Source organism: Channa argus, chromosome 5, assembly GCF_033026475.1.
Source record: "Channa argus isolate prfri chromosome 5, Channa argus male v1.0, whole genome shotgun sequence".
Taxonomy (NCBI): domain Eukaryota; kingdom Metazoa; phylum Chordata; class Actinopteri; order Anabantiformes; family Channidae; genus Channa; species Channa argus.
The window spans coordinates 9,878,270-9,905,465 of NC_090201.1; the positions used below are offsets into that span (position 1 = coordinate 9,878,270).

General features: G+C 38.0%; 2 protein-coding genes across 10 annotated transcripts in view; both read left to right on the plus strand.

Annotated features, from left to right (window-relative positions):
• The first annotated feature begins 56 nt into the window (after positions 1–56).
• LOC137127334 (beta-crystallin B3-like) lies at positions 57–2,100 on the plus strand. 2 transcript variants are annotated; one of them, XM_067504193.1, is made up of 6 exons: positions 57–606; positions 787–868; positions 1,000–1,115; positions 1,190–1,322; positions 1,397–1,539; positions 1,684–2,100. In XM_067504193.1, exons 1-6 carry the CDS (start codon positions 344–346, stop codon positions 1,922–1,924), a joined length of 978 nt encoding a protein of 325 aa, XP_067360294.1. In that variant the 5' UTR covers positions 57–343; the 3' UTR covers positions 1,925–2,100. The 2 variants fall into 2 exon arrangements, with proteins under 2 accessions (XP_067360294.1, XP_067360295.1); XM_067504194.1 differs by having other exon boundaries at positions 499–606; positions 768–868.
• Positions 2,101–2,973: 873 nt separating this feature from the next.
• Positions 2,974–27,196, plus strand: part of cita (citron rho-interacting serine/threonine kinase a) — a 37,163-nt gene continuing 12,940 nt past the window's right edge. For 2 of the 8 annotated variants that reach the window (XM_067504858.1, XM_067504862.1), the window contains exons 1-33: positions 2,974–3,089; positions 3,328–3,450; positions 3,694–3,835; positions 4,036–4,211; positions 5,312–5,413; positions 7,440–7,582; positions 7,958–8,051; positions 8,131–8,337; positions 8,515–8,668; positions 9,904–10,093; positions 13,502–13,607; positions 14,152–14,295; positions 14,496–14,615; positions 15,822–15,992; positions 16,452–16,505; positions 16,608–16,661; positions 16,899–17,039; positions 17,136–17,264; positions 17,699–17,794; positions 18,436–18,552; positions 19,147–19,256; positions 19,654–19,828; positions 20,592–20,789; positions 21,009–21,062; positions 22,289–22,486; positions 23,240–23,433; positions 23,528–23,663; positions 23,828–23,932; positions 24,154–24,294; positions 24,514–24,621; positions 24,735–24,927; positions 25,316–25,477; positions 26,250–26,273. In XM_067504858.1, coding sequence (XP_067360959.1) covers positions 3,349–3,450; positions 3,694–3,835; positions 4,036–4,211; positions 5,312–5,413; positions 7,440–7,582; positions 7,958–8,051; positions 8,131–8,337; positions 8,515–8,668; positions 9,904–10,093; positions 13,502–13,607; positions 14,152–14,295; positions 14,496–14,615; positions 15,822–15,992; positions 16,452–16,505; positions 16,608–16,661; positions 16,899–17,039; positions 17,136–17,264; positions 17,699–17,794; positions 18,436–18,552; positions 19,147–19,256; positions 19,654–19,828; positions 20,592–20,789; positions 21,009–21,062; positions 22,289–22,486; positions 23,240–23,433; positions 23,528–23,663; positions 23,828–23,932; positions 24,154–24,294; positions 24,514–24,621; positions 24,735–24,927; positions 25,316–25,477; positions 26,250–26,273 — 4,240 coding nt within the window. In that variant the 5' untranslated portion in view covers positions 2,974–3,089; positions 3,328–3,348. The remainder of the gene's footprint in view (positions 3,090–3,327; positions 3,451–3,693; positions 3,836–4,035; positions 4,212–5,311; positions 5,414–7,439; positions 7,583–7,957; positions 8,052–8,130; positions 8,338–8,514; positions 8,669–9,903; positions 10,094–13,501; positions 13,608–14,151; positions 14,296–14,495; positions 14,616–15,821; positions 15,993–16,451; positions 16,506–16,607; positions 16,662–16,898; positions 17,040–17,135; positions 17,265–17,698; positions 17,795–18,435; positions 18,553–19,146; positions 19,257–19,653; positions 19,829–20,591; positions 20,790–21,008; positions 21,063–22,288; positions 22,487–23,239; positions 23,434–23,527; positions 23,664–23,827; positions 23,933–24,153; positions 24,295–24,513; positions 24,622–24,734; positions 24,928–25,315; positions 25,478–26,249; positions 26,274–27,196) is intronic. The other 6 variants (XM_067504860.1, XM_067504865.1, XM_067504861.1 and 3 more) reach the window with 4 other exon arrangements.

Genomic DNA, 27,196 nt, shown 5'->3' on the forward strand with positions numbered 1-27,196 from the left:
ACTGGTCAGTTTTAAGTTATAAATATTTACATATTAATATATACATATACATTTGTGTTTTATAATATTTTATCTCCTTTCTATTGAATATCTTGATGTTAAAAAATAAATAAATACTAGTATTTGTGTGGATGGTACCCTGCCGCTTTTTGGATGCTGGATACTGAGAAAGGAAAAGAAACGGGTAGAAGACAGGAGTTTGAAGAGCAAGATAGCTGGGTGGGGCCAATAGTGCTGAGTGAGACTGATATCTGTTCATTCTCTTGGCTGGCAGTCAGTGTGTGTGCCCACTATAGGATCATGGTCAGGATGGCAGCATGGGTAGAGCCGGGCAGCATTGCCAATGTGCCAGGGACAGAGGGGCAAGCCTATTGAGAAGCAGTGTGATGGACACAATGGGTGCGACAGACTTGCTGCATCAACAGGCTTTTTGCTGCTGTGGCCAGAAATAAACCATAAATACCCCCACTGGCCTCCACTTACCACTTGCCAGACCTCCACACTCACACACATCCTCATACCGAGACAGACAGAAAACAGAGAAAAAATAAAGAGGAAAGACAGAGCGTGGCTTGTACGTGGTGCAGTGAAACACAAGCCATCCAGGTAAAAAAAATATTTTTTTTTTGATTCTCCAACTTCTATATAGTCCTTTCTTTTTTACTTCCTCCTTGTTCCCTTTCGTTTTTCTTCTTTTAAAGTAGCATTTTTGTTTGACTATCTAGTGTTTCAGGAAACAACAGAATCATTCTTCAAAATCTGTTTAGTAATAGTTTTGCATTGTAGAGGGAAAATGACGGAACAGCAGGGAACACCTGATCAGCTGCCTGCACAGAAGGGCCAAGGGGGGACTGGAGCCACATATAAGGTATAAGAACAACTTTTCCATTGAATTGAAATATAATATACACGGAAGAAAAAGGATTGTAATGAAAAAGTTTAAATCACAATGGATTTTGGACCTTGCTGATCGTCTCCCCATCTTTTCCTGTCTTGCAGCTGGCCATCTTTGAGTTTGAGAATTTTCGTGGGAAAAAGATGGAGTTATCTGGTGAATGTAAAGATGTGTTGGAGAAGACACAGAGAGTTGCCTCAATCATTGTGGAGTCAGGACCGTAAGTGATTTAATTTACCTCAACCACTTTTCATGTGTGCATTTATATGTAATTTATCCTCCACATGTCTTCAGATGGGTAGGGTGTGAGCGTCCAGGTTTTGCAGGAGAACAGTTTGTGCTTGAGAAAGGATCATATCCTCGCTGGAGCTCCTGGACCAACTACCAGAGTAGCTACAGTCTGCGATCTTTCAGGCCTTTAAAAGTGGTCAGTATTTTTTGTGTAATGTTAACAAATGTATCTCTCTGACAAAAATTCCAGAAGGTTTTTTTTTTTTCTAGGATAGTGCAGATCACAAGCTGCACCTGTTTGAGAAGGCAGGCTTTGAAGGCAGAAAGATGGAGATTGTTGATGATGATGTACCCAGTCTGTGGGCTTATGGTTTCCAGGACCGCGTGGCCAGTGCTAAGGCTGTCAATGGAACGTAAGCTGTAGCCTCCCATTTGACAAACTTTATTTATACTAGATGCAATTCTTTTTTGTTTTGTTTTTGTTTTTTTACAATAATTCAATGGCTATTTCTTGATGCTGGAAATATGATATACTACTCTTTATCTGCTCTGCAAAGGTGGGTGGGATACATGTATCCAGGCTACAGAGGAAGCCAGTATGTGTTTGAGCATGGAGACTTCAAGCACTGGAATGATTGGGGAGCCACTGCACCTCAAATTCAGTCCGTCCGACGTGTACGGGACATGCAGTGGCACAAAAAGGGGTGCTATATTGCTCCTGTCCCTGCCCCTACACCTCCCAGTCCTGATCCTAAACCCAAACCTACCCCTAATCCTACTCCCAACCTCAAATCCTAAAGTCAACCCCAATCTTAACACCAAACCCCCAGGAACTCCATTTGCAACTGGGGTAAGCTGAAGCCAATACCAAGATTCTCCACCAGACCCTCTGTTAGGCTGTCTGACCATGCAGTTTTGGAAAACTAAAATTGACAATAATGAAACATGTACCTCTGTTGGAAATAAAGGTTTTGGCCCTGATTTTGGTAATTTGTGTCTTATTTAATATACACAAAGGAATACTCTGTGGTATTGGAATCACTGTGGTAATTGTCCAACTCTTTAAAACTAATAGATAGAAATACAGTTAAAAACAACAAAAAGATTGAGGTGATTGCTGCACATGCTATGCTTTTAGTGTAGACGCAGCATCAATTCAAATAGGTTGAACAAAGGCTTCTGTGGCCACAAGGAGCATTCTCAAGTTTGAGAACAAAAATAAATGAATTACCAAATTATTCAGATCCATTTTGGATTGAAACTACAGTTTTAGAACAGAAAGTTTATCGTACAACCTGTTTAATTATTTTGAAGAGATGTGGATTTTTTTTTACATTGTCAAATAAAATATGTCTCTGGTTAAATTATAAAATTTGGGACCAAATGTGCTTGGAGGTTGACACACTCTACGGAATAAAGGTCAGGATATCTCGGTCTTTACTCTACTGATTCTGGATCTCCTTTTCGTTAATCACTTTTGATTCCTCAAACAAGTGCATCACAACAACTATGCAAGTGCAACACTAAATAGCTGGAGGGGTCCCTTAAAATAAGGAGCCTGTGACAAAGTACCTGCCCATTAAAAAAAAAGGTTATTAATATGTTGGCATCATCTGCTATATTTGTAAAATGTTGAGTCGAATTCAAATATTTTTTTCTTCTACTCCAATACTGTTATGTTGTTTATAGGCTGCGTTCTGATCAAATAACAAAACTTCCTCATTGTGTAAAACGGGGCGGAAGATACAGCGATTGGTTAAAAAATAGTAAGACCCGCCCATAGTAAACCTAAGCAACCAATTAGACGCCATCTTCACTCGGCAAGCGTGAGCGGTGGGCCGGGAACGCGCAAAATTTGAAAGTTCACCGGAAACAACGAGAGAAAATAGGGAAACTGATCTTACGTCCATCAATGTTTCTAATAAATTAAAAACAATATTACAACACACTGTATGGCAAGCTGGTGAGTAGTCTTTTACCGTTTTGCCTTGTTAATAACACTTTTGTAGTTTGAGTAGCGTTAGTTGCTTAGGTATATTAACCAGACGTTAGCCAACGTTAGCATGCTAAATGGCTGCATTGTTGACATATTGCCCTGTTTTTTTTTCTTTCCTTCTGCAACGCAATACTCACGCCGTACCACAAACGGTGACCCACTCGGCTTGATCGTGAACGTCACAAAATGTGTGTCATGTGTTTAGGCTGTTTGTTATTAAGAAGCCATGTTGAAGTTTAAGTACGTCAGTTATGGAAGCCTCAAAACGCTGCCTACCCTGGCAGATCCCATCACCAGCCGCAGCTCGCGACTCAACCAGGTGTTTCAGGTAACGTAGTGTGTATTATTGATGCCATTAACTTGTAAATACATATATTGATTCAAGGATAAATAAAATATAGAATAAGTAATAATGAATATTAGTGCAGCGTGCGTGATATGAGTGATAAGATAAATAACTTTTAAAAATCCATTAATCAAATACTGTACATTTTCTTCAAATCTTCAAATTTTCTCCTAATCAAAGGAGAGATATTTAACTTCCTCTTCCATGTTTTTGTATTGTTCCCAGGGCCGAGTCAGCTTGTGTGGCCAGCAGGGAGGATGCACTTTTGGTCGTGAAGAATTTGTGGAAGCGCTGCTGCTACTCTACCAGGAGTGCACCTCTCCAGATCTTATGAGGATAAATCATGTAGCAAACTTTGTCAACAAATGTAAGCATAAAAGTCAGATATGTGAATGATCTTTTTGGTTGTTGTTGTTACTTTTTATATTCAGGTTTTGTAATTAGTTAAGATGTATTTTGTAAGTGAATCATAGTTGCTATTTAAATACATTTTCAATAATTGCAAGGTAGTTTTGCCAATATGTCTGTGTACAGACAGTAACAGTTTTTTTTTTTTTTGTGAAATAGATTCTGAAGTGATCTCAGAGCTGCGGGCCATGCAGCCTGGTCTTCATGACTTTGAACAGTGTGCAGTGGTGGGTCGTGGTCGCTTTGCTGAAGTTCAAGTAGTCAGAGAGAAGGCCACTGGAGATGTTTGTGCACTCAAAGTCATCGACAAGAATGTTTTACGCGCCAAAGAAAATGTAAGAATAGTGTCTTTATACTAAATTTAGATAACTGTAGTAAGATATTTTACAGTACTTTGTTTTTTTGCACGTTGGCTCGCTGTCAGGGTTTAGCGAGAAAAGTCTATCATTAATATTAGTTACGTGTGCTTTCCTGAATTGATTAGTCAAAAAGAAAAAAGCTATTTTATTGAAAAAGTTTTTTTCTCAACTTGCATTAAAAGCTAAGCCAGGGAATGAGTTAGTAATTCTAAAGATGAATCAATCAGACATATTTCATATAGAGAGGTAAGAGTCCTTTAGTGTCCAGATTATTTAGAAAGTCTTTTATAACCATTACAACATTAATGCAAATATCAATTAATATATAAATTAATATATAAGCATTATAACCACTATTATATCTCCTATTTTGGACACTCTTCAACAAAGCAGACTTGCATAGTTAAGAGGCAGATTTCTCTTCTGTAAATAAGGCATGGCTTCCCAGACTCTTTCCTCTTTATATAAATTGAATTATTTATTTAAAGAGCAATTACATACTTTTGACACATAAACCTGGTTTTAATATAGATAATTTTTCCACAGTAGACTTAAAAAAAGGAAGAAAGGCTTTAGGAAAGTGTTTTCATACTCCCTTCACACAGGCTTTGTTCTGTATAGTTAACTACTTGCTGTTCCAAAGTTGCAGTTTAATAAATGCACACTGGAGGGTGCTGTAAGGTTAAATACAAAGGCCTAAAATCGAGTAAATTATTCCACAGGAATATGACTAATAGAACAGATCTTAGTCAGAATAGTACACAGTCTGCAACAGAAGGGAATATGAAGTGGGAAAAACAAACAACTTTTTTTAACAGGAATGCTTCCTGCATGCTACCTATGTATACCTTGCATATTTTAAATTAAATCACACAATACCCATGAAGGTCTCCTACTGTTTAACTGAATGAAACACTAGAAATGTTGATAAGCCCTACTGAAATGCCAAAAAGTAACTTCTGTGTTTATATTACTTTATGTGGCTGATATACTACTCACAAAACAATTTCTGCAGCACTGCTTTTGCATTTGTTTCATGTGTTTATGTGAATTTTGTACATTTTTACTTTACTCAGGTGGTTTTTCATGAAGAGGAGCGCAGGATTTTAGCTTTCAACAGCAGTCCATGGATCCCACAACTCCTATATGCTTTTCAAGATAAATTTAACATTTACCTGGTGAGATAGAAGTTTATTTTATCTTGAGCATGGACTGAATTTTCATTGTCACAGTATTTTCTCCTAGCTAGAATAATGTTTTGGGTTAAGTCATTAATATGCTGTAAAGCCTGCCTTGTTTATTTAAGTATACTAATTGAGATACGCCTGCAAGTTTGTAACGGTTACTCGCTTAGCTTCTGAAATTTAAGTGATGTCTGAATACGTTTGTTGTCCTACACTAAACCGGCTGGGTGCTATGGTCCTCAATACACTGAAAATAATTCTCTGGAGACTCATTTCACTCACAATTCTTATTGCGCTATATCAAAATGATATAGCGCATATCATATATGCGCTATATCATTTTGATATAGCGCATATATGCTATATCTTTTTTTTCTCCAAAGAGAGTAATTTATATTAAGGTGGTCTTCTTCACATGGTGAAAAGAAAAACGCGTTTCAAAAACTCAAATTCTACAGCCACATAACGTGTTATATTTCCATCCCCATATGTTTTCAATATACAAAGTACAACATAGCTTATTATATATATTAACCGGTGTATAAGAAAGTTGTGTTCTCTAAATTGACTTTCACAGCTGTGGGTTCCCAACTGTGGCTAACAAAAGAGTGGGTTCAACCAAAACAGTACATTAGATGCTACAGGAAAGAATCTGAAATGGACATATGGAATGTGTAAGAAAAGCGTTGAAGTAAAACAAAATGGTTATCCTTTATGGAAAGTGAAAAAAACCACCTTAGAACTAATTTTGTTCTGCTTTGAATTAGCTTACATATTAGCATTTGACTGCCAGTGCATTTGAAACACTAAGATTTAAGATTGCATTATTTAGTGCCGTTAATTCCAGAATATCTTATAGGCTGTTGATGTTCAAATAGTTATTTAAGTGCTAACTGCACCTAATATCACAATGTCAAATTCCAGAAGGCACAGCAATAACAAGAAAACATGACTTAAGAGCTGAGTTCCATGAATGTTTCTAAGCCTCTAGTGGTTTATCTCCTATATCTCTCTTGATTATAATTGGTGACCTTCCTATTTGACTCTGCATAAGCAGGCATATTCATAAAATGTTAGGGTCCCTCTAAAAGTCACATTTTCTGTCCAAAAAAAAGATCTTTTTGGAAAACCTGTTAGACTGGCTGACGTGGTAGAAAAAACATGTCCCCCCTAGTCCAGCCTTATATTGTATACTGTCCATTGTTTTTCTTTTGGTCACCCTCTCCTTATACCTTCCTCCATGCCCCCTGTGTGCCTGTCTTCATTCTTCCTCCACCTCTCTCTTCACTCTCCCCTCTGTCTCACCCTGCTCTCTAACTGAGCATGGAGGAAAATACAAAGCATCCATCTTTATCTGTGTGTCAGAGAGGCACCCAGTCTCCGTGTTGCTAGGTAACACTAGAGAATGCTCCCGTTCATTCAGACTCGCCGACCATTCATGCACTAGGGGCTCTCGCCTGTTATGGCTGTATGGCTGGCACCATATAGCTCAAATCAGCCCTACCAGTATCTTTCATCTCAGAATGCAGACAACAACAAATAGAACTTGGTTTAAGGTTCATTTGATAATTTGTGTTCCTAAAGTTTAAACTGAGGAGGATGTTGAAATTTTTTTTATTCTAGCAAGTTGCTTGAATAAAAACATGTCTACTTGTAGCCACAAATGAGAGACAAGACACGGAACTTGAACATTTTGCTGTTATTTGTGTAATTGTTTTCTAATGAAGACCAATGCTTTTACTGCAGTATCAGATAAACCTGCAATGGCTTTCAGTCTTACATAACTGAATTTATAATGAGGAGAACCACCCTATAAGCTTAAGTTAAACACTTTTTCCATTTAGATTTTTAAAAAAATACCATTTTAGAGGTGTCTTTAAATGTTTTAAAAGGAAATTACTCCTATTGATTTTAATTATATAAACACACTAACATTCAAACTCCAAGTCTTGGTTATAGTTTTTATGTAATAACTGATTGAATAACCCAATGCAAGCTTTCATTGAAACTGTGTCTTCAGGCAATGGAGTACTTGCCAGGTGGCGACCTGATGTCGTTGCTAAACCGATACGAGGATCATTTTGATGAATCTATGGCTCAGTTCTATTTGGCTGAGCTGGTTGAAGCGATTCATACAGTCCACCAGCTGGGCTATGTCCACAGGTAAGACACAATCTTCTGAATCTGACAAAAGACTTGAATGAATGGTCTTTTGAATGAATAACTTGATTATTTAAAACAAAGTAGAAGAAAAGATCCTTAGTTGGTATTTCTCTCAGACTTTTACTAAACTTAATACTTTATTTGCCTCATTTTTAATGAAAAGGCCAAATGCCCATAATTCAGGAAAACTTTAACTGGGCATGAGAAATATGGCATTGTAATTTCACCTAGACCACTGACTGTGATATGTAATGCAAACACACAGAGTTTACAAATGTATTCCATTATCATTAGAGTGGTACACATTACAGTACTCAGGCAACAAACAGCTCTCTAAAAGCAGTATCAAATCTCCTGTAAACCATCTACTTGCAGAGATGTCAAACCAGAGAACATTCTCATCGATCGGACTGGTCACATTAAGTTGGCAGACTTTGGATCAGCTGCCAGGCTCACTGCTAACAAAACAGTAAGTTAATTACAAAGATTGCTTTATGTGTTACCTTCATCATTCTCGATATTGACAGTGTGTTTTTTTGTGTTTCTAGGTGGCAGCTCCCTCAGTACCTGTTGGGACCCAGGACTTTCTCTCCCCTGAGGTCCTGGCAGCTATGAATGGGGGCTCTAACAGCACTTATGGAGTTGAGTGTGATTGGTGGTCCCTTGGAGTTATAGCTTATGAGATGATCTATGCCAGGTCCCCATTTTCTGAAGGCACTGCTACCAAGACCATCCACAACATCCTCAACTTCCAGGTACCTGGGCTGTCATCTTGAATGTTACTGACGTTTGTCACCGGCTGTATCATCTGTAACCTTTTTCCAAATCAATGAACAAATGAAACATGCACAGTATATGAATTCTGGTTTGTTGTTTTAATACCTGATCTATTTATTATGCAATTAATTCTTGTCAATGTTGTTTGCCTGCAGCGTTTTCTAAAGTTTCCAGAGGATCCACAGGCCAGTAGGCAGTTCATAGACATGGTGCAGAGCTTGCTGTGTGGTGCCAATGAGCGATTGGGTTTCCAGGGGCTCCGGTGTCACCCTTTCTTCTCCAGCATAGACTGGAAAAACTTAAGACACAGTAAGGCAATTTCTTTCCTTTAAAACCTGTTTATCCTGTCTTTTCAGTAAAAAGACAGGAAAACTTTTTTTTTTTTTTTTTTTTTGGTTTTATCATATTAGTGGACAGATGATATGTAACTGTTTGCCAAACATTAATGTTGTTTATAATATACCTAAGTGTACTGTGTGTCTGTGTTTGCACATAGACAACAAACAGCAACTGTGCCTCCAGTGGTTGTCTGTAGTGAAATAATGAGATTCTGTGTGAAGTTGGCAGTAGGCCAACTCTTTCCTGAGGACAAGAATGGAAAGGAGGCAGAGACAAGAAGTGAGGCAGACAGAGTAAAGATCTGCAACTCATCTGTTTCTCAACAGACATAGCACAATTCTTTTAAGCTTGCAAAAGCAAACACTCTGTGTGGCTGAAATACACGTGTGTTTGTTGGAAGTCAATGTTGCCAACAAATCTAAGACTTGACTAAGACCATAGAATGGCAAATAGTGACCTGACTAGCTGTAGGAAAGCACACTCGTAACATTTACATTTTTTGACACTCGCAGTTAAATATGTTCAAATTAAAAACCTCCATCCCTACAGAGGTTCTGCAATTGTTTTGTTTTAAGGTGAATAAACCTTTCTGTAATTCTTAAATGATCAAACATTGCTATGCGAGTTATTTCCTTTGAGCATAATATCCTAGCCAACACTGAATCTAAAGACTTCCATTTTTTCTTCTGTTTCTTTTTCTAAATACACATGATTGTTGTTTGATTATAATACAGTGCATTTTGTTTTTTGTGTTCGTAAGGTTTATTGATTTTTCTGAATTTTTATTGGTTTATTGATTTTTCATTTTCTTATAAGTAAAAAATAAACAAACAAATAATATAAAAGAATTGTGTATGTAAGCATTTGTATTGAAAATAAAGCCCATTTATTCATAATTGAACACAGCTTCATGCTCCAGCTGATTAGCTTGCTCTGCTGCAGTGAGGGAGAGTGAGTGAGCATGTGCATATGTGAGAAAGGCAAGGATGGAAGGAAGGAGGGAGGGACAGAGAGGCAGCATGTGCATCAACGCGCGACTTACCGCACTCTAGACTCCCACTGCCCTGCTCTGTTCCTTGTTCCTTCCTTTCTCTTCCCTTTCTCCTTGTTGAGATTTTATTTTTTACAATTATTTACTAGCTTTTTTTTTTTGCTGCTTCCTCTTCCCCTCTCTTACTCCTTCTTCTCATCGGTTTCTCCTCCAGTTCTCCCGCCTTTCGTTCCTGCATTGCATGCCGAAGATGACACCTCCAATTTTGAGGAGCCGGAGCAGGCAGCCCCCCGGCAAGCCTCAGCAGCCCAACAAGGAGCTCTGCCAACGGGCTTCAAGGGCCAGGATTTACCCTTTCTAGGCTGGTTCTTTAGCAGAGCGTTGACAACATTGGCCAAGACTGAGTAAGTGATACCTTATTACTCACAATGTTTGGCTTTTTTTTTTTAAATCCCCTCTCTTTCCTGTAGGCTATGAAAAGACATCCTACATACACCTCTCTAACACACCTTTGTTGGTTAAAGACCCAATGCTACCAATGGCTATTGTTCTGCCCTTAGACTCCTAATTACCACGGCAACAAATGAGAGGTAGCCTTGTTTCAGGTGACCTAGTGTGGTGCCCTGGGCACTTGGTGTTGTCTTCCTGTCATTTGTGTGTGCCTGCTGGGGCTAAAATGGGTTTGGCCATATGCTCTATTAGATGGGGGATGAGGAAGAGGAGGGATCCCCTCTTCTTTAGTGCTCTCTTCTTCTGATTCTTTTTTTGTCTTTTGGTATCACATGTATATGATCAGATGTATAGATAAATCAAATTAATGGACCAGAGGTTGTTAGCTGGCGTTATCTTGCCATCGGCACTGATTGGTATGCGGCTGAGTGTGTCAATGAGGTTTGCTCAGAGGTGGAACCCCACACATAGATACACTCCCACCCTTGCTGCTGTTATTGTGCTTTCTCTGTTAGTGTGCAGCATAATGGGTTCCTGACTTTATAGCATGGGTTTTGGGACTGTAATTATCCCTAATGGAGTTTGGCTTCTTAACCTCTGATAATAATGCAAGAGGATGGGTTTCATTTCTGTAGCCCCATGGCTGTACTCTAGCAGGTTAATGGTGCTGGAGACTGCAGATCATGACAGCAGCAGCAACAGAAAGGGACGAAAAAGCGTTAGCAGATTAGACAAGGAAAAGGATCAGAGCTCAGATTGTGAGAGAGAGAATCTATTTCTATGGTTACTACCATGATGTTTTTTCCCAGTCCCCACCCCCATCTTTACCCGTCTCATCTCCTCCTCTTATTTTCTCCCTCTTCCAATGTCTCTGTCCCTTGCTGTTACACCATAAGTCATCAGTTTGTGGTTTTTAATTGAATCCAGTCATTTTCTTTGTTGCATTTGATTAAGAGGTGTTCTGAGCTCATAGAATGTGTCAAATTTTTATGTGGGTGCATGCATATGCATATACATATTCCTCATTACAGTGCCAAAAAGGAAAGAGAGACTAACAGAAGCAGACATAATGAAATGCTAAAAAAGTGTATTTAGCGCTCTTGTTATTTCTTTCAGTCTGTGTAAACTTGTCTGGTGATCTCATTAGTAAGATTCAACAACAAAATCCCCTTTACAGCTTGCTTCAAAATTATAAGAAGCCACCTGTGGTTTAGTTTCAGAAAATAATCTTTGTAAGGTGGCAAAGTAGATGTATGTAGACTAAATTGTATTTTTAATAAAATCTATATATATAAAACAGGGTATACTGCGGTGTTTTCATAAAACATTATACGGCGTAAACAATATTATTTACAAGCTTTGAGTATACATTGGGCTGTTGGCCATTTATGACTGTGAATAAGGGCATTAGTCTGTTTGTCTGATCCAGTCTTTTGTCTGGAACACTTTAAAAACTGTTGGCAAAATTTTTACAATACTGTAAATGGGTCTGGCTCGATTGTTTAAGTACAACTAGTCATAGTCCCCAGAAGATGATACTTTAATAATAAAGTAGCCATCTTACCGTTGGTCTAGTGGCACTATCTGGAATTTTCATTTCGACATGCTATCCAATGACTGGTGAAAATTGCAATTACACCATTTTGAAGGTTCACACCACACACATTCCACATTTTAGTGGCTCTTTGCCTTTTTTCAACAACATCTATAGGACAGACATTCATTACAATAATGTTCATTAAAAAGAATATGCTGATTTTACAACCTTGTATTTAATCTGCTTATATGTATCCTAATAACTTTGCCTTATTGTTTGCATTTTCTTCAAACTATCCACTTGCGTTATTTTATGCAGTTATTTTATCAGTCTGTTTACCTGATTAGTCTTGCATTTTTTTTTCTCACTCCTGTCTGTCTTTGATACTGTTCAACAAAGCAGTCTTCATTGGCTACTCATTTATTTTTCCTACACAGTGCAGAATATTGACAAATAACATATTCTTCAGCTGGAAAAACAGCACCTTGGCATTTTCTCGCTAATCTGTAAATATTTATTTTCTATTCTGCCTACATAATTTTTAGACGGGTAAAAATATTACCCATTCTCTCTTCAACTGCATCACAATGCTGATATTTCCTCCATTTTATGGTTAAAAGTATAGACAAGAGTTGAAGGGGAATCAGCTGAGGAGTTTCAAATTGTCACCTTACCTGAATTCCCCTAAACTGAATTGTGATGTCTGACAGCCATTTTTAATTGCTGTCGGGCTGGAACAGTTGAGGTTGATTTCTGGGGTAAAATAGGGTTTGGGATGTTTTGTTAAATACTGTATATGTGTGTGTGTGTGTGTGTTTCAGGGGTGTGTTTCTTGATGCAGAGAGGCGAAAGGAGCAGTACTTGCTTTTGTGATTATTTTTAACACTGTGACTCAGTCTGAGTCAACTTTATTAAAGATCTCTCTGCAGTATTTGTGAACTCATTCATACAAACCCCATCGTACATTCATTTCGAAGACCATTCAGTATAGCTTTTCCTGTTGTCAAGAGAAGGGTATAAAAATGATTTTATGCTCTAAATTATTCTTTAAGAATGAACACAAAATAGGACAACACCATTATATAAATAAGTAGATGAGTGCATAGGATTCACAGAGCTCGGTGTAGATCAACCTCAAGCAAACGCATAGCCCAAATTCTCCTGTCACATCAAGCAAACCGCAGATATTCCCAGGTCTGCACAGCTGTTTTGTTCATGTAGTCTGTTTCATCCTGACTTAACCACAATGAATAAAATATTTTTAGCATTTACTTGCTTCAAAAATTCTTGGTTGAATATTATCCTAATTGTTGTTAGAAGCCTTAATGTCATGACCATATATTCTACAGAGTCCATTTCTTAAAAAAGGAAAGTAGAGTCAATACATATTTTTATGCTTTTGTCGTCTGTTGCTCATTTATGATATGTGGGTGTTGTCTGCTGTTCAGCTTAATTACAGCCGCAATACTGCCAAGACATGCTGTTGCATTATGTGGCTTTATGTCATGATATGAGTCTGTCATTCTTTCTTATTCTGATTAACTGATATGATTTGAGAATTTTTTGTAAATTTCTAAGATTGGAACACTTTCCTTGAGCAAGTGTTTGCTCATGTTAATTTGTTTGAACACAGTTCTTTACGACCCTAATGTACAGTCTACATATAGTAAAGATTTCAGCAAAACAAAAGTAAACCTTTAAACTGATTATTGCAGTGCACATTTTGACTACACCTTTAAGTACAATGCAGGTGAAACATGTTGCAATTGTGTTCCACTTCAATAATACTAAATACCATCTATACAATATATGTTGTTGTCCACAGGTCAGTGTCTGCAGGTCTCAACTCTCCTGCTAAGACCAACTCCATGGAAAAGAAACTGCACCTTAAAAGCAAAGAACTACAAGAAACTCAAGACAAATGTCACAAGGTGAAGGTGTAGTTTCAGCTTGCATATACTATTTGCTGTTCTGCTGCTGTTCATCTTTTCATATTTCATCAACAGTTTTCATGACAAACAATTCATTCTTATTTGTAACATGAGCTGTCCCCTAAGCAAGGCACAGATCCATTCTAAGCCATACTTGACTGACTGGATACTGTTCTGTTTTCATGTTGTAGGACTCTGTTTTAAAATAATTTAATTGTAGGCTTTACTAGCAGACATATTGTGTTTATTTGAGCTGACTGGATTATCCCAGATCAAACAGACAAAGTTAATGTTATTGTGTTTGCTGCATTGCATAAAACACTGGCATTCTGGAATGGATATTAGGTAAAAATACTAGCTATTATTAGAATATATGGCCAACGTACGCACATTTAAATCACCACTTTATGGACCTTTTATATTTCTGCCACCTTTAAGGCATCAAATGAAACACACTTGCCTTCCAAAATCTGCTCTAATTTGTTAATCTTCGGTAAAGATACTTTGAACCTATTAATTATGGACTTTTCTATTGTGTATTCAGATGGAGCAGGAGATCTCCAGGTTTCAGCGTAAAATGACTGACCTGGAATCAGTGCTTCACCAGAAGGATGTGGAGTTGAAGGCGTCTGAGACTCAGAGGAGCATCCTGGAACAAGACCTTGCCACCTACATTACTGAGTGCAGTGTGAGTCATAACAGCTTTGTCAGTGTATATATAGAATTTAAAGAAACATTTTTAGCTACATAACAACACTCTAACCCAATGTTTTGTGTTGTATTTCTAATTCCTACATACATACTTGTGCAGTTTTGTGTCACTGTCTTCCACATTTTTCATAAATCAGTAGTGATGTAGTCCATGAGTTTTTTTGTGTGTGTCTTTAGAGCCTGAAGCGAAGCTTGGAAGAGGCACGTGTGGAGGTCTCCAGAGAAGATGACAAGGCAATGCAGCTGCTGCACGACATCCGTGAACAGAGCAACAAGCTGCAGGAAATTAAAGAGCAAGTATGTAAATCTTCTCATTGAAATTATCCTCTGTCTCCTCCTTCTCAAATATGATAATTATACGGGACAGGGTTTTTTTTTAAACACTTGTAGAGAGAGAGATATATATATATATATATATATATATATATATATATATATATATATATATATATATATATATATATATATATATATATATATATATATATATATATATATATATATATATATATATATATATATATATATATATATATATATATATATATATATATATATATATATATATATATATATATATATATATATATATATATATATATATATATATAAAATAACTCATAGCTGAGTAACTGTAGAAGCCGTGAGATTATACTCCTTCTCAGTATATACCTGTTACACAAGCAGGGTTTCCCTCTGAGGACTCCCTTGTCCTCAGCACTCATAAAGGTCATCCCTGCAGATGGCCTCCCTGCAAGGTACAAAAGTGGACGAGACTTTGATCATTACTCAAAAGATTCACTCTCTTCCGAGGGGAAGGATGCACATTATTTACAGCACTTGATTTAAGTCACGAAATTAAGTTAAACTCTGGAACTTTTCAAACTCAAATCATTAATTGGTAATGACAAATGCAAAGTAATAGATAAAACATTTGTGACTGAGACCCAGTCACTCTTTGTAACCCATTCCAGTTTTCTTTCCATTTTCTCTGCAGGGTATGATAATGTGTGCATAGTGAAACATGTTGGCTCTGCAAAGATTTTTACAGAATTCTGCATTTATTTTTCCTTTAACTTGGAGCTCTGTAATACAAAGATGGTATCAAATCCTTGAGTTACCTTTAATTCTGACACATTAGTGACAAATAGCCACTGGTGCAGTTTCTGTATATAACTGCACAGTAAAACCTTGTCAGCAAATCTGTATATATCTCTGTACAACACTGACAGCAACTGCTTTCCTCAAACAACTCAAGTCCTCTCTACAAGATGCTGATTACAAATATAATAACTATTGTCCCATTGTCTAAGTTTGATATTACATAGAGGAAAGGTAAAAAATAATATGTGAACAAATAAGTCCCCTATTAAGTCAGTACCCACAATTGTGATAAACGTTTTTTTTAATTAATTTGTAAAAACACTACTATATAGTGTGTTGTTTTTGGAGGGCAGTTTATTTTACGCATAGTATACCACTTTGTGTTCTCTACACCCCCAGGAGTACCATGCCCAGTTGGAGGAGATGCAGGTAACCATCAGGCAGCTTGAGGAGGACCTCTCAGCTGCCCGACGCCGCAGTGACCTCTATGAAGCTGAACTCAGAGATTCCAGGCAAACAAGTGAGGAACTCAAAAGGAAAGCTGTGGAATACCAGCAGAGAATCCAGAGGGTAGGTTTACTCCAGATATGCTTTTCGTTACAGTGTGTAACACAAAGGCTGAGAATACACATACACTTTTGAAGCAGAGAACTGTTAGTTGTAAATCTGAGCAGTTTAACACACATTAAGGTATTTGAAAAGAGAAAGATCTTTGGGAATAGTGCAGCTTCAAGTAACTTTATCCACATATTTCAGTGGATAGAGAACCACACAACAGTTACAATGGATGTACAATGTGGTTTGGAGATTTAAATGTCTCCCATTGAAGGAGTTCTCGACAAACCTGACAGAGGGAGTCCCCAATGTACACCAACTATATCTCCCTCTTGGCATGGAAGCTCTTGGGGATTTTTCAAGAGCTACATGAAGTGTATGGGGAGAATTGCTGCCTGTTCTTTGCGTTTACCCTTTTGCTACTTTAACCTCTAGAAACGGATTGGACTATTTATCATGCCATTTGTTTTTTAGGCCAAAGAGCAAGGAAAATCTGAGGTGGAGGAGCTTCTTTCTAAACTTGAGAAGGTATCGGATCAGACCATTTTCCCCTTTTCAGCCAGATGTTCATAGTTAAAGCAGTAGCAGTGCTGAAATTTAAAGCCTGAACTTGTCTATGCTTTCTTTAAGACAAATTCTGAGCAGCAGATGAAAATTCAAGAGCTCCAAGACAAACTGTCCAAGGTACATTAATTTTATTCACATCGTAAACATTTGTTCTTTTATAGGTACTGAAGCCTCCTATGTCCTTATTGTTTCAAATATTCAACAGCATTTGAACAGCTTTTGTTTTTTGTTTATTCCTTAAAATAGTGTTTTTTTTTTTTTTTTATTGTTTTCAATGTCTACATGGAAAGGAATTTCTAGAGAACATCAAGAAGTTTGTCTTGGATCCATCTTTTACCTTCTGTATCTCTCCAGGCAGTAAAAGCGAGCACAGAAGCCACTGAGCTGTTGCAGAATGTCCGTCAGGCCAAAGAACGGCTGGAGAGAGACCTGGAGCGCCTGCGAGGCAAAACTGACTCTAGTGACACTTTAAAACGCCGTCTGAGAGAGACAGAGGTACCAGACTAAACCCACAGTGTCACAACAAATTTTATTACAGTTTCTGTAATTGGACCACAGTCAAATCTTACGTTATAATTTTTGCTGTGTAAGCAGGAGGGCAGGAAGACCCTGGAAAACCAGGTAAAAAGGCTGGAGATGGTTGAGCGGCGGGAGAATAAGCTGAAAGATGACATTCAGACCAAATCCCAGCAGATTCAGCAGATGGCTGAAAAAATCCTGGTGAGAGCTACAGAAAAGGCTTGCTAATAATCTGCCCCACCCCACCCCTTATTTTACCCTCCTGCCCACTTCTTCATTTCATCCAGCTCTTTCCCAGTCTCTGCTCCTTAGATCTCTTAGTGCATACACATTCTTTGTCAACATGAGTAGGAACCACTATGGTCGGCTTTTGGATTTCCAGCTTTTCACCGCAAGTTTCTTGATTACTGTTTTTAACTTTATGGCTTGAGAATAGACTTATTAGAATAGTTTTCACTCTGTTTTTTTAGCTGATTTTCCTGTCATGTCTAAATCTAGGGTTTCGGGCACTTTTAACTAATTGTCAGGGTGGTAGTTTGTATTTTTGTATATAATATTAAAAAAAGAATATTAGGTTTTACAAACTTGATGTACTTGTTTATGTCTCTATTTCATTTTTCATTTACTTCTTCTAGGAACTAGAAGAGAACCTTAGAGATGCCCAGTCAACAGCCCAGAGGATGGAAACTCAACTGGTTCAAAAGGAGAGGCTTTATGAAGACAAAATCAAGGTAGTCCAGCCTAATATTGTTCAGATACAGTATGTGATAGATCTTCAAATTTTTAATACGGGACGTTAACCTATTACTCTACATAGAATTGCTTCTGTTTCTTTGTTACTTTATTAACAATATGTGTAGGAAAAATAACAGAAACATCAGTCTTTATAGTGCAAAACAATTCAACAGCAGCACAACCTAAATTCATCAAAATGACTATACACTTCTATCAACAACCTTCTAAAATTGCAACCTCACCAAAAACAGGTCATTATCATGCAAATGGATTAAGGATCGTAGAGCTGCGATGAGTTTGCATTTGTGTAAGATCAGATAAGTGTACCGAAACTTACTGAATATATATATACGCAGAAGTTGTAATAATTCCTAGGTAGTCCTGCCATTTTAATTCATTTTTTAATTTAACATATTTGACATCAGTATATGTATTGCTTGTGTGTGTGTGTGTGTGTGTGTGTGTGTGTGTGTGTGTGTGTGTGTGTGTGTGTGTGTGTGTGTGTGTATATACATAACCAAGTCATTTGATTTATTTATTTTTTTTAATATGTCCAGTGCCCTATTGTGTAGCAAGTTACAGGCTTCATCACCTGAATGTAAGTCCATTGAATTGTATTTACTGGTTCTGTTTGAAGGTCTTGGAGGCCCAGATGAAGGCAGACCTAGCTGACAAGGAGAGCCTTGAGGCCAGAAGGGTTCAACAGGAGGAGGAGTCAAGGGAGAACTGCAAACTTATCAGTGAACAGAAAGCAGTAAGAAAACACACAGGCATAGGGCTTAATTTAACTAACTAAATGTAAACCTTAAATGACCATTCCTGTGTAATAGTCAGTTTCATTGTTTTTCTATATTACACGATGCAGTTTCAATATACTGGATAACATTTCAATCATGTCTGGGGTTATTTTATTTATTTATTTTTTGTTTGTTTTTTTATTGTAAGCTAGAGTCAATGTCATTTATCTTTTTTAATTTTCAGTATCTTTACACACTAACTCATTTTATTGGTGCACATGTACTGCAATGTACAGTTGGATTATATTGTACTATACTTCAGTATGAACCCGGAGCTCAAGTCCTAATCTGGTTAATGTGGTAGAATTAAAGCACTTAAGAAGCTTTTTGAAGCATCTGACATCGGCAGTAGAAGATTCAGGAATCACTGTGATGGACTCTAATAGGATTTTCCTGTAGTACCAAATTCTGTTTCCTCTATAAAATATGCATGTCTCAGGATTTTTTAGTAGAATGTGGCTATCAGTCAAAAGAGAATATATACTTACAATAGAGCATGTATTATGGAATGTGATTTCCACCCTGTTATTGTGTTGCCCGTCTTCCTACAGACCATTAATGCTATGGATTCCAAGATGAAGAACCTGGAGCAGCGCATTGCTGAGCTGTCAGAGGCTAACAAGCTGGCCGCTAACAGCAGCATCTACACCCAGAAGAACATGTGAGTTAACTAGACCTTCTGCCCACTCTGTGCTTTCATGAAAGGCCCCACACCCACACTGGTTTTGTCTCCTAGAGCCTCTAATTGCTTCATTAGTGTACATTTACATCTTCATGTGCCATTTCAGGTTTTTCTCCACTGTGTGTAAACAGTGTATATTCTCTTAAGCTACATAAAAAAAATACTGTTTTAAATAACCATAACTTAAAAATGGGCCTGTTTAAGGAACAACTAACCTCTGTTAGATTTCAGCAATTAACACTACTAATTGAAGGAGACTCCTAATTTTCTGGCCCACATTACTAATTTGTATTTTACATAAACTTCTGTTATAGAACCTTTTTCAAATATTCAAAAGAAACAGTATAATATCCACCTGCATGTATATTTTTGTCAGGAAAGCCCAGGAGGAGATGATCTCAGAGCTTCGGCAGCAAAAGTTCTATTTGGAGTCTCAGGCAGGGAAGCTGGAGGCCCAAAATGCCAAACTGGAGGAGCACCTTGAGAAGATGAGTCAGCAAGAGCAGACCAAGAGGGCACGGCTACTGGAACTAGAGAGCAGGTTACGTGAGGTGAGGCAGCAGGAAACTCAGGTGATTCACTTTAAGCGAAACGCAGTGTAGCCCTACATCTTTACTACCCACAAAAGGGATTAAAGCAGCTGATTAGCTAACAAGTGCAGATCCCTTTCAGATAAAAAGCTAATTAAATAAAATAAGTCTGTAATAGCACCTCTACAAAATTGCCATTGGGCCTGGTCATAATCTGCTGAGCAGATTACAGTATGTAAAGGCCAAGGTATAATAAAGCATAATGTTGGTACGGGAATAATAAAGTAGAATATTGTTGCGTGACCAGTACATAGTTTACAAATAAGGTATTTGCAAATTTCCACCCTGCAGAATTTACTTGCTAACTGTCCTATCAGCTCTGCTGTGTAGTGTGATTTTTCATTAATTCCAACATTAATACATTAAAAATGTTTTGTCATAATGCAATAAACTAGTATTAGGAGTTTTTTTAAAGTACACCATATTTCTTATATTTCTTCCACTTGAAGAAAAATGCACCACAAAAACCATTAACTAAATGTTCACTCAGTGCAAATCTATTTTATAAATATAGGTTTTAGCGTAATTGAGAACCACTATTCCCCCCTTTTCTCTTTTTTTGGTTCTTGTTAGCAGAGTTTTAACCCGTGAACAGAGTTTCTAATTTCTGAATTGCCCTGATCTGTCACCATCCCTTAACCTGAGCAGATTTTTAAAAACACTGGCATTTAAATGCAAACATAATATATACACTACTTTCATCCTAATCATGTCTCTCTTTTAGATGGGCCTAGAACATGAAGAAGAAAAGTTGGAGATCAAGAGACAGGTGTCGGAGCTGACCCTCTCCCTGCAGGAGCGTGAGTCCCAGATTAGCAGCCTGCAAGCTGCACGTCTTGCCCTGGAGAGCCAGCTGCAGCAAGCTAAGACTGAGCTGGAAGAGACCACCGCCGAGGCTGAGGAGGAGATCACTGCCCTCAGGGTAAGACAAATAAATACATGCATGCATGTGCAATCCGAGTCAGTCATAGAAATGCAGGTACAGCTCAAATATGTTCCAAGCAAACTATTCACAGAAGTGCAGTTTGTGTAATGAATTTTAAATTATGCTATTAGCAATACACTATTTTTATATTGTTAAACTGTATGTAGAAATATGATGTGTTTACATTTGTGTTCCTTAATTCTTTGCGCTTCACAGAATCACAGAGATGAAATTCAACGCAAATTTGATGCCTTGAGAGACAGCTGCTCAGTAAGTGCTGCCATAGCCTTTTGTCTATACTCTCTGCAGCAGAACACTTTGAATATACACTGAGCAGGCACAAAATTATGACCACCTGTGCAGTTTAATGCAATCCAATACAGTGGCTCTGTATCATGAATTCTACTTTTACATGGTAAAAGCCTTAATCAGTTTTAAGGTTGAAACTGTCCAAACAATGATAATTCCACTATGTGTTTTATTATTGAGGTCAAAATGGGTAGTGGATACGTACTGGAGTGCATTACATGACGAGTGTTTCTAATGGTTCACCTCATTGATTTTAAATAGGTTATGATGATTTATGTGAAATTACAAATGTTACAATTACAAATTTACCAATGTATCTACTTATTCAAGTCAAGAGTTTGCTTTCACTAAGCTTTGACCATACACTTAAGTCCAGGTTCTATTATTCATTTGTTTACTAGTTGTCATTTTAGCTCAGGTTTTTTGTTTGTTTGTTTTGTAAATATCATGAACTTTAGGTAGTTTTTACTTATTTATTTTAATGCTGCTGTGACTTTGGCCCTTGGCCTCACAAAAATAATGTCATATCAAATTATTTTTTGTATATTTTTAAAAAGGTTAATAATAACCCAGGCTACTTCCAGACTTGTACTGTTGCTGTACTCGCTCACAAAGCTGAGCTCTTCCATTTTAAGTGTGTTAGTCTGTACTGATACATCACATACACATTTTTACTCATACATTTTTACTGTACATAAACAGATAAGTTGAACTTTTACAAAACAGTTAAAAAAAATCATCTTAATTGTGAGATTAAACATCTGATATTTAGCAAAGATGTGTCTTGATTTAGATATAGGTGGGACTTTAGAAATAGCTTTACAACGAGTATGTACAATAGTTGGGGTCACTCTCCCTAAAGACTTAGGGCAGCCCAAACATCTTATTACTGTTTTTGGGGTGGCTGTAGCTCAGTTGGTAAGGCAGTCATCCACAGACCACAGGGTCAGTGATTTCATTCCAAATCCCTCCCAGCTATGTGTCGAAGTGTCCTTAGTCAAGACAATGAGCCTCATGGGTGCTCCCGGTGGGTCAGTGAGCACCTTGCATTGCAGTCACCGCCGTGTGTGTGTGTGTGTGTGTGTGTGTGAGAAGCAACATTGTAAAGCGCTTTATAAAGCACTATATAAGCGGCCATTTACTTCCATCAGCAAGGCTAACATCAGAACATGTTTATGTTACCTCAGGTGATCACTGACCTGGAGGAGCAGCTCACACAACTGAGTCAGGAAAATGCTGAATTGAACCGCCAGAACTTCTACCTGTCCAAACAGCTGGATGAAGCATCAGATGAGCGGGAGGACCAGCTGCAGCTCAGCCAGGAAGTCGACCGGCTGAGGAGGGAGGTTGCAGACCGTGAGATGCATCTTAACAACCAGAAACAGGTAACACTCTCTCCCTCAATCACACAAACGCATAGTTGTTGCTTATTTCAGTCAATAGTTTCAAATGTTTTCAATGTAATATATGTAATGTAGGAAAACTGTGGCAAATCCTTGTTAACATTTAACATCTGATCTTCTTTCTAATTTTCAAAAGTGTTGTTTGATAAAAGTTTCAGCAAGAATTAAAGGAAAGTTATTCAAGACAGTGGTAAACCCAGCGATGTTGTGTGTCTTGGAGACAGTGGCATTGAAGAAGAGACAGAAGGCAGAGCTGGATGTAGCAGAGCTTAAGATGTTGTGGTTCTCTTTGAAGTGATGAGGATGGACAGGATCAGGAATAAGTACATCAGAGGGACACCTCATGTTAGATGTTTTGGAGATAAAGTTAGAGAGGCCAGATTTAGATGGTTTGGATATGTTCAGAGGAGAGACTTTGAGGTTGGAGCTGCCAGGCAGGAGGTCTAGAGGAAGACCAAAGAGGAGATTTATGGATGTAGTGAGAGAGAACATGAAGTTAGTTGGTGTGAGAGAAGAGGATACAGAGGACAGGGTTAGATGGAGGCACATGATTCGCTGGGGCGACCCCTGAAAGGAAACAGCCAAAGGAAAAGAAGGTCTTTTTTCTCATTTTCAAGACCAAACAAATTAACTTGTGCTAGGTCACTACAAATACAAGAGAAACCAATCACATGGGTTTTGTTGAAAACTCTGAAAGATGTTCTTTTCGGTCTGGTGTTGTGTTTATCTTACCAGAACATCGAAACACTGAAGACCACATGCAGCATGTTGGAGGAGCAGGTGGTGGAGCTGGAGTCTCTAAATGATGAGTTGCTGGAGAAGGAGAGACAGTGGGAGGCTTGGAGATCTGCCTTGGAGGATGAAAAAAGCCAAGCTGAGAGACGCACCAGAGAACTGCAGAGGATGCTGGACAATGAAAAGCAGAATAGGTGAGATATACACATTATTGTGTATAACAGCATACTGCCAATCAGTATATTGATAGTATTACCGTTGTAAGACCTGTTATTGTACTATTCACAGGCTGCGTGCTGACCAGCGCAGTACTGAGTCTCGCCAAGCAGTGGAACTGGCAGTCAAAGAGCACAAGGCTGAGATACTGGCTTTACAACAGGCCTTAAAGGAGCAGAGATTGAAGGCTGAAAGCTTATCTGATACTGTGAGTCAGTGATCTATGCTTATTCTCTTATTTCAGAATTTTGTTTTTACATATGTATTCAAATTTTAATATTATTTCTTTTTTCTTTTTGGAAACAGGAGATAAGTACTGTGTTTGTAGCTGTATTGTGTTATGGTTAAACATGCATTCACATGTTGTCACAGCTCAATGATCTGGAGAAGAAACACGCCATGCTGGAGATGAATGCTCGCAGCTTACAGCAGAAACTGGAGACAGAGCGAGAACTGAAACAAAGGCTGATGGAAGAGGTAAAATGTGAAAGAGAAATAACCCGTGTAACTTTTCTGTATTCAGTCCCATTTATGTCTCTCATAACGCCCTCATTTAAAAATGTAAGACAAAGGAGACAATTGTTAAAAGAAATGAACTTTTCTAAGACTCATTTTCTCTTATGTGAGTTAATTATATTTTTTACAATTTTCAGTAAGCTGCTTTTATATTTCATAATTATGTGTTGCTGTCCCAACAGCAAGCAAAGCTACAGCAGCAGATGGACCTCCAGAAGAGCCACATTTTCCGTTTGACCCAGGGACTGCAAGACGCCCTCGACCAGACTGACATGCTCAAGACTGAGCGGACTGATCTGGAGTACCAGCTGGAGAATATACAGGTGCTCAATGCAGTATCTTTGCAATTTGAAATACATTAGTCCCTAAGGAGGGAGAGGGAGTCCTAGTTAGATATTAGAATAGTGCGAATGATGTTGGCAAGTAACAAGATATCACAGGGGATAAAGTAATTCTAAATCATGTCTTCTCAAAGGGAATTCTTTTAAAAGTTGTCTTCAGATGTGTTTCCTTCTCTGAGCTGTGTGTTTTCTTTCCTGCAGGCTGTATACTCCCATGAGAAGGTGAAGATGGAGGGGACCATCTCCCAGCAGACTAAACTCATTGACTTCCTCCAGGCAAAAATGGACCAACCTACTAAGAAAAAAAAGGTCTGACAAAATGTTTTATAATCTATAAGCCATTTTTATTGTAATCAGGTATGCATGTATGTGTTATTCTGATTCTATTCGGATAGTATTAATGTGAAACCTTCTCTGAACAGGGTATATTCGGGAGGCGCAGGGAGGATGTAGGCACCACAACAAATGGGGCACTGCCTCCACAGGCCCAGCCAGCAGTTCCTATGCAGTACAGTGACATGAAACTTGCTTTGGAGAAGGAGCGCTCAAGGTGTGGAGAGCTAGAAGAGGCTCTGCAGAAGATGAGAATAGAATTACGGTCCCTCAGAGAAGAGGGTAAGGAGAGCATTTCTACTGGACTTAAAAATCTCTTATGTCTTAAATATTAATGTAGGCACCACATGGAAAGCTGAATCCTGAAGTGTTCTGCAGCAAGATGGTAAATGTTTGTCTGCTCCAGGATGTTGTTCTGTGGCTGGCCTTGAATTGCTAACTTCCTATTGAGTGGGGCAGAAACTAAAAAAAAGGCACAGGGAATCTTATGTTTTGACACATCTTTAAACAGAGTAACCATATCAGCATCTTGTCTCATTATCCACACCTATCAATTCCAAAGGGGATGCATAGGTTTCATTTTTATTTCATAATGGATCCAAAGTATTTGCTGCCTAATAGCTACCATTAATTTAATATTGGGTTTTCTTATTTGCCTTTGGTGATACAGCAGCTCATTTCAAAGCCCAGGAACATGTGGGTCCTTCAACGCCAGCCCAGGCTCGCCATCAAATCCTCATGTCAGCCATTGTCAAATCCCCAGAACACCAACCCAACCCCAGCAGCCTGCTCAACCCCTCCACCCGCTGCAAAGAAACCTCCACTCCGGAAGGTAAGTCATACAGACTGGTAGAACACCCAAGTATACTTAATGCTGCTCTAAACTCATCAGCCTCAGTATGAAGTTTCCTGTTTTAAAGCTGTATATTTCCCCACACAGATACTTCAACCTTAAGATATCTGTGTCAACAGAAATGACACTGATCACTTAATTTGTTTATGTGGTGTGTTTATGTATGTGCATGTCTCACAAAGCAGGATTATGAAGTTAAAAAAAATTTGGAAAACTCTGTTCAGTTCATGTTGAAACAGAGACATGGACCGAAGTTAAGAGCTCTTTTCAGGTTTTATTCACACTGCCTTCATCCAGCTAACATTGTAATCCTGCTTGGGTCTGTCTCACAAAGTAAGAATAGTAGATTGTCCTTTAGATTATCCCATAACATTGGTTCTAATCCAACCTTTCCACTATCACAAAGCTAAATAACACTTTTTGAGTTGATCACCATGGAAACTAAACCATTACTGCATATCAGAGCTGAATAGGAGTTGAAGTGGATCACATAAAAGTGTATAAACAACCTGTTTTCATTTAAGCTCTGTAATTTAAACATTAAAAGTGAGATGTTTTACAAACCATTGTACAGACCTTTTGAATCTTTTAATGCAGAAGTTATTATTTAAATATTGACAGTAACAAATATTTAGACAAAAATTAACTTGCTTTGTGATTTGGACCCTTAACTGTCTGTGTTCCTTTACTTTCACCTAGCTATTGTTAGACTGTTCTCTCCTTTCTGTCTCCTTCCTCTTGCTCCTCACAGAAAAGAGGAGGGTCACCTTTGAAAGTAAGTTAGCAGTCACCATAGTCTTTTCTCACATGCTTGAGCTCATCTACTTTACATGTATATGTTATACTGTATACAAACATGCTCACATCTTACTGTACATATGTCATCGTCTTCTTTTTGTGAGGCTAAATTTAACTTGAGCAAAGACTTGTCTTAAAGGTCAAGTTTGCCATGATGTATTTCTTTTTTCAGTGTCATTCTTGGAGTCATAATTTAGAAAACATACTTCATTCTGTAAAGTTGAACATATGGTATGTGGTAGGATAGGCAGCTTTTCACCCAGAAGCATTTGAAGGCATTCCATGCTCATTGGCGTGATCTGATTTTGACGGACTATTTACTTACTTGTACATTCATATCTAATAACTTCAATAAAAATTAATTTATACAAATTGCTCCGTGTTGCTTAAAATCTTTCATTGCCTGATACTACAGATGTATAAATTAATCTTTATTCTCAAAAAAACTAAAATATCACATTGGTCTAAGTATTTAGGCTCAGTACTTTGTACCTTAGTACCTTTGGAAGCTATGACAGCCTCAAGTGTTTTTGTGAATGTCACCACAAGCTTTGCACACCTGCATTGGGGGATTTTATCCCATTCTTTGCAAATGCTCTCAAGCTCAGTCAGGTTGGATGGGAACCATCGGTGGCCAGCCATTTTTAGCTCTCTCCAGACATGATCAATGGGGTTCAAGTCAGGCTGCGTCACTCTAGGATATTCACATAAATGTTTCTAAGTAATTTCTGTGTTTTTGCTGTGTGGATTAGTGGTGGTTTCCTTCAAACATAATGTTCAGGATTGAGGCCAAAAAGTTTAATCTTGCTTCCATTAGATCAGAAAATCATTTTCTTCACAGTCTGAGAGTTCTTGAAGTGCTTTTTTGCAAACTCTAAGCAGGCATTCATGGGTTTGGAC